Below are 11,512 nucleotides of genomic sequence, written 5' to 3'. Positions count from 1 at the left end.
AAATCAAAATGCAATGAGCATGAGGCTCCGTACAGTGGGATGATCAGTCCACACAGGTTGGTGACTCCCCCGACCAACTAGGGTTCATATACGATGTGCACAAAGACTAACACTACCCTGTTAGCATGGCTATTCTGACTGACATACCATAGGTTCATAATCATAATCAAACAAACATATTCATATCTCAAAGCTTAACTCATGACATCAATCAAATGAGGAGCTATCAATTCAGAAGTCAATTCATATTGGTTCATATCAAGAAATCAGATTCAATAATTGATCATGCTTTATCATATCAAGGATAATAATCAACATATATATATATATATATATATATATATATATATATATATATATTATCATGAAGCATGATCCAATTCATATTAACAAATCAAATATTTATAATATTTCTCATGCATATGAAAAACTATCCACTCACCTGACTCAAAAGAAAACAGAACTCAAAAGCAGAAACCAAAGAAAATCCTACTGACGTCCCGCCAGTAGAATATCAGGATTATCTGAATACAAAGGAGACATATTCAAGAACGACTCAAAAGAACATTTAACCTATTTATTACACTTAACTAAGAGTGTATTCCGTAACCCTATATGTTTTTAAACTAACCAGTCAATTTTCTCAAAAACCCAAAATCTAATAGTTTTCCCGAAATCTAATCCATAATAAAAACAACTAATAAAATTGGTAATAATTCACTAAGTAACCCTTAATTATTCATCAAACAATTTGATAAAGCTAATATTACAGCTAGGGACTAATCTGGAATTTATCATATTTTTAGGGCTAAATTGTAATTTTTGTCTAATTGGAGGACCAAACTGAAATTTGTCATAAATCCATGAATATACTGAAATTCTGACCTTAATTAATCCTCAATTCTGTCCAGGATGTATCATTATGTTTCAGGGATCATTCTGGAATTTTACTAAATTTTTAGGGTCAAATCGTACTTTTTGTCAAATTGGAGGACTAAATTGAAAGTGTTAAATTATCTTATCTATACAGTAATTCTACCCATAATTCATATGTTATTCTGTTCAGAATCTCGGAATATGCTCCAGGGACCAATTTGTAATTTTCCAAAGTTCGGGGACTAAACTGTAATTTTCACAAATTAAGGGACCAAATTGAATTTTCATCATCTTCAACCTCAAACCCAGAATTTCAACAGATCACCTACTGTTATCCCCTGATTTCTAACACAAATTCACCATTCAAACAAAACTATAACTCAAAATCATCATAATCTTCCATAATCAACTTAATAATCAATTACTCACAACAATCAACCTCTAACCTTCAATTTAATTCATCAATTAAACCCAAAACACAAATTCTCAAAACCCTAACATTCATCAAAACTGAAATTAAAGATTAATCAACACATAATTATACATTTAACAACTTAAATCTTACCTTTAAACTTATGTCCTCCAACTCCTTTCCTTTTTCCGTTATTTTCCCCTCTTTTCTCTTCTTCTTCCTTCTCCTTTCTCTCTCACGGTTTGCTCTTCAATCTCAGCTCTCTCTCTCTCTCTCTCTTTTTTTACTTCTATTTATATTTATCAAGCTTTTTGCTAAATTACCAATATACCCCTCATTCATTTATACCCACACTTTAAGCCTTTAAGGGCTTTATTGTATTTTCCTATCTCATTAATTCAAAACATTACAATCTCCCCACCTTATAAAAGTTCCGTCCTCGAAACTTAATAGAAAAGATTGAATACTTACCGAGATTATCGAAAAGATGAGGATACTCCTCATGCATCTTATCCTCGAGCTCTCATGTCGCTTCCTCACATGAATGGCCTTTCCATTTCACTTTCACTGAAGCTATGTCCTTCGACCTAAGCTTCCTTACTTGTTGGTCGACTATAGCTTCCGGTTGCACCTCATAAACCATATCATCCCTCAAGTCAATGGGATGAACCTCTAATACATGTGATGGATCTGACATATACTTCCTTAGCATGTAAACATGAAATACCGGATGAATATACTTCCTTAGCATGGAAACATGAAATACCGGATGAATAGCAGACAAGTTTGGTGGTAATGCTAACCTATAAGCAACTGCCCCAACTCTCTCCAGAATCTCATATGGTCCAATGAATCGAGGACTCAACTTGCCTTTCTTCCCAAACCTGCATACTCCTTTGGTAGGTGATACTTTTAAGAACACACAATCACCCACAGAAAACTCTAAGTCACGCATTCTTCTATCCGCATAACTTTTCTGTCTACTCTGAGCTGTTTGAAGCTTCTTTCTAATTACCTCAATCTTCTCTAAGGTAATCTGAATCAACTCCGGTCTCATTAGCCTCTTCTCACCAACCTCAAACCAACAAACTGGTGATCTACACTTCCGACCATACAAAGCCTCATAAGGTGCCATCTCTATGCTAGCCTGATAACTGTTGTTGTAAGCAAATTCCACTAATGGTAGGAACTTACTCCAACTAACTCCAAAATCCATAACACAAGCCCTTAACATATCCTCCAAGGTCTGAATAGTCCTCTCAGACTGACCATCTGTCTGAGGGTGAAAAGCTGTACTCAACTGCACCTTAGTACCCATAGCTTCTTGAAATTTCACCCAAAACCGCGATGTAAATTGTGGACCTCTATCAGACACTATCGAGATTGGCACTCCATGCAACCGTACAATCTCACTAATAAACAATTCCGCCAACTTTGCATATCCATAAGTAATCTTAACTGGCAGAAAATGGGATGATTTTGTCAACCTGTCAACAATCACCCATATCGAATCATAACCCTCCTGACTCCTAGGCAATCCTGTCACAAAGTCCATTGTGATCCTTTCCCACTTCCATTCTGGAATCAATAATGGTTGCAACAATCCAGGAGGTTTCTGGTGTTCACCCTTTACCCTCTGACAGGTCAAACACCTAGAAACAAAATCTGCTACATCAGCCTTCATCCTATTCCACCAATAATACACCTTAAGGTCTTTATACATCTTGGTGGAACCTGGATGCATTGTGTAAACTGTCTGATGTGCCTCTATCATCAATTCTCTCCTCAGATCATCAACATCAGGTACACAAAGCCTATCCCTATATCTCAGCACATCATCATCACCAATCACAAAACCTGCAGCCTTATCCTGCTCAACCTCATTTCTAATCCTGAGTAGTGAATCATCTTTCTTCTGAGCTGCTTTTATCTTATCAAACAAATTTGACTTAACCTGAAAATGAGCAATCATTGCTCTAGCTTCACTAAGATCAAATCTAACTCCTTCATCTACTAACTCATGCAGCTCCCTAATCAGATGTCTTCATACCTCCTGATTATGAGCTAAGCTCCCTGATGATTTTCTACTCAAAGCATCGGCAACTACATTTGCCCTACCCGGGTGGTACTGTATGGTACAATCATAATCCTTCAGTAGTTCCATCCATCTCCTCTGCCTCAGGTTTAGATCCCTCTGCTGAAAGATGCATTTCAAACTCTTGTGATCTGTAAAAATCTCACAAGTTTCACCATACAAGTAGTGCCTCCAAATCTTCAAAGCAAAAATCACAGCCGAAAATGAGAGATTCAATCTGAGTCGTTGATATAAGAACATGAGAAAAATCCAATGGTGGGTAAGTATTCCAACTCATCTGTCCATGTCCAAATCATTTCCCTCTCATACCATAACCGACCACTTGGCGCCATTTTATAACCGTCATAACTGAGATTTCCGTCTCCTTTTATCTTCACTTTTCCTATTAAAAACCTCTTTCTACCCGTTGTTAAAATCTCTCACCAGGAAGAAGAAGAAGAAATGACGAGGAGAAGAGGAGAAGCCGAGCCTACTGATGGGTATGCTAATACTGCTGCTGCTTCACTTGTTCGTGCTAAAGATGGCAATGGTTTTGTTAAATGGTATTTACTCGCGTTCCTTCTTCTTTTTTTTTCTTCTAATGTTTTGGGTTTTTCTTATTTTGTGTTATTAATTTGAATTTGGAGATTTTCAAGAAACCTGGCTTTGCTTTATTTCTTTTCTTATCGAGTTTTTTCCTGGGTTTTTTCTAATTTTGTGTTCTTGAATTGATTTTGGGGTTTAAAATTATGAGTTATTTGATTTCTTTTAAGAATTTGAGTAACCCGGTTGGCTTTTTGAACAAATTATGCTCTGAATGTTTCTAAATTTGTCTTCTTGGTTTGATTTTGGGTTTTCAATCACGGTTCTTTGTATTTTAAGATATTTTTGGATTTTTTGTATTTTGTCTTATTGGCTTGATTTTGGGATCTAAACATTTGAGCTCTTTGAATTTTTTAAGAAATTGAGGTACCAGCTGTTTTTTCAACAAATTCGTTTTTTGGGCTTTACAGAAATTACTGAAGTAATTCGTGTTTTTTGTTTTTTGAATCGATACATGCAGTGGAGAGTGCGAGGAGGATGTCGCCTTGATGGTAAAGTCAAGATGACTTCGGGTTAGCTCAGTTCCATAATCTTTGCATAATAAGACAATTATTTTTGTCATTTGCTAGGTGGGTTTTAATTGCTTGTTATGATTTAGATGCTCAAGTTGTTGAATAGCCAACCGAAGCTAAGAAGAAGCAGGCTAAGAGGCACTAATTTGGTTTTATTATCCGATTAATCAACTGATTATTTGTTATGATCTGGGGATTGTGAATAAGTGATTTGGTTTGTAGAAAGAAAGCAACCTTGACAGAGCCCCTGGATCTAAGTAGATTCTAAAAATACAAACGTAATATTCAATAACTATGTCTTAACATGGAATATTAGTTAATATCTAAGTAGCAGAAACAGCACACATAAGGCCACATACATGTTTTACTAAAACTCACGTACAAGTACTTAGGTTACAGGATGTCATTACAATTCGAGCTCTAAAGTTCTTGGATACAAAATACATCAACATCCATTAATTCTAAATAACATAAAAATACAACATCAGGCTGTCGATCGAGCTCATAGAAACTTGTCTTGTTACAGTAACATGACTTACCATAAGAGATTGAATATTATCTCTTCGGGTATTATTTCTTTCTACTGGCGTTGATTCTGTCGTACATATTTGGATAACTGTTTAATCTTATTCTTGCCCTTCGATTCCTGGAGGGTCTGGATCAAGATGTTCCTTGGGTTAAAAAGAGAAATAGTGAAACCCTGAACAAAACAACAGGGGATTCTGTTAATTTATATATGTTGAGGTATGTTATGCCTTTCGCATTATAAATCAAGAGAATTATCTTATATATATGGAGGTGATTAGAGATAAACGTTCAGGATTAATGATAATTGCAATGAAATATGAGTACATCACATGAAGGTGGAAGGTCCATATTGAAAGAAAAAGGTTATTGGCTGATTATGGTCCAACGGAAGTGACTTTTAATGGTAAATTTGGAAAGAGCATTACCATTCAAAATTTCCTCTGGCAATGGCTACTCGTACAAGTTAATGCTTGACAGTCATGTTAATCTCATTAAACTTATCAAGAAGACAACACATTGCATTTCCAGGTTGGTAGATGGGCATGACAGTTAAATGACAATGAGAACATCACTTGTAATCTTCAAGTGTGATCCATTTATTATCTAATACTTTTGCATGTATGTGCACAATTTGCAGGAAGAGAAGAGAAAAATGGTTGCATCTGCATTTGGCAAAGATCAAAGTGGGGGTTCAGCTACTTGTCTCACCGTGGAAGATCTCAAATATCTGTTCATGGTCTAGGACAACCCCCCTAATTCATTCACCTTGCTTCTCATTGCCATCTATTTCTAACTCAACTAGGAAAAGAGTCTGGGGCAAGTGAAACATGAATTTTGACCAGTTAGGAAACCAATGGCTGGACTTGTGAATGCTTGCCCATGTTGTAGCTCAAATCAAAACCGTGGGGGCTGGCATGTTTTTGGGTGTTTTCTTTTTTGTTTCCTGAGAGCCATGACTGGCATTTTTGTTCTCTCATCAAGTGCAGACGACACCAAAGGCCGAACAGTCTGCTGTTCTTGACAATTCGACACATTTTTTTCTGAGGATTAGGTGAATTTTTATTTTTTTTGTATTCTTTTTTGAACAGTAACGAAATTCATTGATTTAGGAAAGGTCAAAGCCCAGAAAACAAATAACATCCACACTTGCAAGGAAATTACTCAAACTCCGACACCCACTGACTTCTAAATAAACAAGAGAAGGCAATTGTCGTAAACCATGCCAATCAATACTGCTGATCTTATCACAACCTCTAATCTCTAATCTTCGAAGCGAAGACAATTCTTTTAAATCACTGATATGGATAAGCTCCCTGCAATCCCATATGTACAATTCCTCTAGAGATGCGCAACATTGTAGTCCACTCGAAAGAGCTCCCAATTTCAAATTATATATCGACAATATCTTCAAAGAATATTTCAATTCTCGGAAATCACCAGGAATTGAGATCAACTCAGGGCAGCCATCTATATCCAGTTTCACCAGAGCTGTGCAGTGTTGTACGCTTGGAATGGATGCCAGCTTTGGACAACCCTCTATGCTCAACAACTGAAGAGACGTGAAGCCATGAAATTCACCAGACAAATATCTCAGTTCCTCACATCCTGCAATTTCAAATTCTACAAGAGATGAAAGACCACATATCGGAATGCTTCTCAACTTGCCACACCACTCAATGCTCAACTTTTCAAGACAAGGAAATACTTGATCACCTTCTCCACACGGGACCATCCATTCTTCAAGACCATCTATACCCAACAACCTGAGTTCTTTTAGTGCTGGAAACAGTACTTCTGCGCTACCACTGCTACTATAGAACTTATTGCCTATACATTTCACATTAGGCATTAATTCCACTCATCTCTAGAATCTCAAGGCGAGAAAAACATCCAAGTATTGGGAGTTGTCTGCAGTTGCTGCAATCTTTCAATCTCAGCACCATCAGATTATTGAGCTGCAACATAGACATCCATGATGGGAACTTTTCACCCCAGTAACCCTCAATTGTTAAGCTTCTTATGTCTGGGTGAGGCTGTAGAGCATCCAGCACATCCTCGATGTTAGCACTGCTGTTACCTTCATCACTCCATTTAAACACCAATTTGTTCATTCTTTTTTCACGCAGTTTTGCCTTCTCGGCATCTTCTCTGTCTCTCACTCGCTCAAGACACCATATCTCCAATTCTCCTCTTAGCTCATTCAAACATCTCAGCTCTTCAATTTTATGATCTGGACCCACAACGAAGATTGGCAATGTTTGTAGACGTGTTAAGAAGCTCACATCAGCTGGCACTAGGTTTTTATCATTAAAATGAAGGTGTCTCAAGCTGACTAAATTTCTCATTTTCCTGGGAAGCTTTTGAAGCTGAAAACAATCAGTGAATCTTAATGTTTCCAAATGATAGAGCTTTGTGATGGATTCTGGTAATGCTTTGATATTTGTATGTGAGACATCAAGATATCTCAAATGTCTCAGCTTGCAAATTGAATCTTGTAATTCCGTGATATTAGACCGTTGCAATTTGAGAGTTCTCAAGGTTTTGAATTTCCAAGACTGATTCAATACATCAACCATTGAGAAAACAGTAAGCAACTTTCTAGCATCAACCGCTTGAAATGTTGACTCAACATCCCCACAAGAAATGAGATTGAGATGAAGAACATGAGATGCACCATCAACAGCCGAACCCGACTCTAGATTTAACGTTTCTGCTTTTGAGACCTGTAATGCAAGATCATGCATCTTGCAACTTGTTACCATCCCATACTCATTCCTTTCAACATCTTGAAAAAGGGAATTTGCAAGCAAGTCATTGAAATACTTGGTGCCCATGTCTTCCATCCTCTGATTTGATGACCCAAGAAAACCTTCACCCATCCAAAGTTGAATTAGCTCTTCCCTTTCAATTTCAAAATCTTTAGGAAAAATGGAACAGTATGCAAAACATTTTTTCAGTGATGGAGATGACAGGTGATCAAAACTGAATCTCAATATATCCAAAGCTTCATTTCCATCAGTGGAATGCCAAAATCTATTGCTTAGAATTGACTCCCACTCCTTTGTCTCCTTTTGGCGCACTGTTCCTCCCAGAACATTAGCAAGCAATGGAAGCCCCCCGCACTTCTTTGCAATCTCTTTTCCAATAGATTCCGAGTCTGCAGCTCCTCCACCCCCACTCACTTTTTGCTTGATGATGGACCAACATTCATCATCTGATAGTTTTTCTGGCTCGAGCTGAATCCCAGGAGAAGTCTCCATCATGTTTGCTACTTCTTTAATGCGGGTTGTAACAACAACAACATTCCCATTTTTGCTTTTAATTTTTAACAACCCATCCTTCAAACCATTCCATTTATTACGATTACGATTCCACACATCATTGAGAACAAGAAGAAATGTTTTATTTTCCAGCTGTTTCTTACGGTTTTGAAGAATTGCATCAATATTCTCCAACGCCCCCGTAGTTTTATCTATCGTTTGCAACATTTCTCGTAAAATCTTCACTTCATCAAAATGATTAGAGACACAAACCCATATTGTTTCATCAAAAAGCTTTCTTTCCTTGACTTCTTTATAAACATTCTTTGCTATAGTATTCTTTCCGAGGCCAGCCATCCCCACTATAGGAACAACCGAAAGGACATGTTTGGATTCGGTCAGCCATTCCACAACTTTAGAGACATCATCCTCCCTTCCTACTACAACTGCTGAGGTGTCTGCCGGGGTGGATCTCGCCTAACTTCAGGGCGATTTGCCAATCCAAGATCACCGCCCAGTTTCAGGATTTCATCTAAGGCTCCATGGATCCTCTTAACTTTATGACCCATTTTCCAACGGAATACAATAGGGTTGTGGAGTGAAACAAAATCACATACCTTTCGCTTCTGTTCATAATCAAACTCGTCTAGAACATCTTCAGCATCATGAGCTACATCTTGAAGCTTATCCAGCCAACGCTTCACACCATCTTCTGTCTCTGGCCTTGTTGCTGCATCTCGCAACACAGCTTGAATCATGGTCAAAGAATCGACGAGGTTTTGCAGCTGTCCATTCAGTCCCCAAGCAAGTCCGATCCCTTCAGCAGCTATGGAAATCATCCTTCGCAAAGACTCCTCCACGGCAAACGTAAGAAGTGTTGGAATATTGCCAATTATGTTGACATTGTCAAAGAAGGAGGCTTGTTGGTGGCAACCACCAACCTTGACTTTGGTAGCCACCATTGTTGAAGAAGAGAAGAAGTTGGCAGCCACCTTTGTTGAAGAAGAGATGAGTTTGGCAGCCACCATTGATGACAAAGGAGCAAGAGGAGCTGCCATTGATGCCTATAAAAGAGGCATGATCTTAGAGAGCAAAGTGTGAGAGTTGTGAGACATGTAGAGAGAAGAAGAGAGAAAGAAAGAGAAGGGCTGCCATCAGCAGCCCTGCTGCCACCAGCAGCTGCTGCCCTATGTAGCAATGAGAGATGGGAGTTGAGTGAATGTGATCCTCCTCCATGTGTTGTATTCTTTCTCTATCTTTAAATAAAATGAACCTCTCCCGTGGATGTAGGCAATTTGCCGAACCACGTTAAATATTGTGTCTCAGTGTGCTTAACCCTCCTATGAGCAAAGATCAGTACATCACCGGTCCCGGATTCCGCCCCATCAAGAAGAAGTTCTGCTGCCATATTGTCTTGTTTTTGTTGGGGAAATCAAAGAAGAAATATTGAGCACGGGAAAGAGAGAAGTATGCTGTGAAATATTAAAGAGAAAATGAAGTGTGTTTTGGAATGGTGATCAGATACATTCAACTTTAAAACGCAGGGTCCCTCCGTCACATTCATTAATTTGTTGATTGCAGTTGGCAGCATCTTCCACGAACCTCTCCTTTCAAATTTATTATGGCAAGGATAAGAAAATGACACTTCTTCAGGATGTTTGAAATTAAAATAATAATTGTATTTTAAAAAAAATATATGAAAAATATATTTTTATTTTTAAAATCAAAATATCAAAATAATATAACATTAAATAAAATTACATGAAAACCTTTAGCCAAACATGCATGTTCCATCTAACACCATAAAAAGCATTAATTATATTGAAATAAATGTGCCAATCATCTAAAAAGTTTATATAAAATTTCATAGAATATTTACACAAAGAATATGTAAGAAAGTATAGAAAGAATGATTCTAAAGAGCCAGAGAGCTTAGAGACTCCTGGAAAGAAATTCTATATTACTTATTAGCAAATAAATGTTTTAGTTAAGATAACAACAACTTAAAAATCATTAGATATATTAATAAGTTATTGTGATAAAAGATATTATGTAATTTATTGTCTTAATAAATAAGATAATATAAACATAAAAACTTTATGATGGGAAATACTTTTTTATAAATCTTTTAAACCAGTGAAAAATTATTTATTTTGGATTTGACTACTCTAAAGGTTTTTTTAAAATCTTTTGAAGAGTTTTTTTAAAATGTTTTTCTTTTGCAACCAAATATCTTATGTAATTAAAATTTTTGTATTTCTATTTATTTTGTTACTATTTAATATTTGCAAAATATTATCAGATTATTTATTAATAAATAGTGAATAAAGGCCTTTCAATTACCTGTTGTCATATTTTATGTAACACATCTTGAAGTTTTAACACATTATAAACATAGAATTGAGATAACTAGATATAAAAAAATGAAAATAAAAGCATGAAAACTAATTTTTAATAAATTAAATGTTTAAGGATAAAGAAAAAAAAAATCAATTTTTTTTAAAAAAACCTAAAATATGAATAGAATTCAACAAAATAGTGTGGGATAGATTTCAAAAAAAAAAATGCAATTAAAAAGGCTCATGAGCCAAGGACCAACTATATAGGATACAAACTATAAAAATAAAAATAAAAATAAAAAAGTAAAATTTTAAATTAATAAAATAGTGAGGGATGCATTTTTAAATTTTTTTTTTTTTAAGTCTTCAAAACAAAACAAAAATTGAAATAAAAAAATGATAATCAAATTTGATGTAAAAATATTTTGAAGTTAAATATCAAGGGATTAAATTGAAAATAAAATTTAATTAGAAAAAGAATAAAAAAAAATAATAATTAAGAGATTGAAAGGGATGAAAGTGAAGAAAAAAATTAATAAAAAAATATAATAATTAAAGGTATAAAAAATGAATTAAATACCAAAAAACAGAGAAGATAGAAAAAAATAGAGAGGAGAAGATAAAAGTTGGTAAAAATTTATCTATTTTCTTTACATGGTTTTGCATTCCTGCTTTCTCTCTTCTGCTCAATGGTGTAGCTCAATTGGAATTCAATTTATTGTCCTTGGTTTTTTATTATCTTTCAGGTTCCCCTTGTTTTTTCTCACCCCATTGTCGTTTGACAGTTGTTTTGCCATGTACTGTCCCTAATTTATTTTTTTAGAGTTGAATTTAGCTCAGTGGTGTTATTTTCTGCTTTCTTTCTCGGAATTTTGGCACTTTTGCTGGCGCAGCCACCTGATATTCCA

At 35.8% G+C, this 11,512-nt stretch overlaps 1 protein-coding gene across 1 annotated transcript; it reads right to left on the bottom strand.

Annotated features, from left to right (window-relative positions):
* Window positions 1-6,110: 6,110 nt before the first annotated feature.
* Window positions 6,111-9,104, bottom strand: LOC118059355 (putative disease resistance protein RGA4). The gene is made up of 4 exons (XM_035072202.1): window positions 8,883-9,104; window positions 7,976-8,742; window positions 6,924-7,906; window positions 6,111-6,832 (listed from the first exon to the last, which is right to left on the bottom strand). The coding sequence occupies exons 1-4, from the start codon at window positions 9,102-9,104 to the stop codon at window positions 6,111-6,113; spliced, it is 2,694 nt and encodes an 897-aa protein (XP_034928093.1).
* Window positions 9,105-11,512: the final 2,408 nt, after the last annotated feature.

This window comes from Populus alba, chromosome 19, assembly GCF_005239225.2.
Source record: "Populus alba chromosome 19, ASM523922v2, whole genome shotgun sequence".
NCBI classification, from domain to species: domain Eukaryota; kingdom Viridiplantae; phylum Streptophyta; class Magnoliopsida; order Malpighiales; family Salicaceae; genus Populus; species Populus alba.
The sequence above is the reverse complement of the archived record's forward strand: the minus strand, read 5'-3'. Positions and strand labels throughout refer to the sequence as shown.

Excerpts from the sequence above, each read along its gene's own strand:
- LOC118059355 (XM_035072202.1), bottom strand. The coding sequence starts at position 9,104 with ATGATTTCCATAGCTGCTGAAGGGATCGGACTTGCTTGGGGACTGAAT. Across the intron at positions 7,907-7,975 it reads AGATTCAGTTTTGATCACCT|GGAAGAGCTAATTCAACTTT; the intron begins GTCATCTCCATC and ends TGAAATTGAAAG. Across the intron at positions 6,833-6,923 it reads GCTGAGATTGAAAGATTGCA|GCAATAAGTTCTATAGTAGC; the intron begins GCAACTGCAGAC and ends TGAAATGTATAG.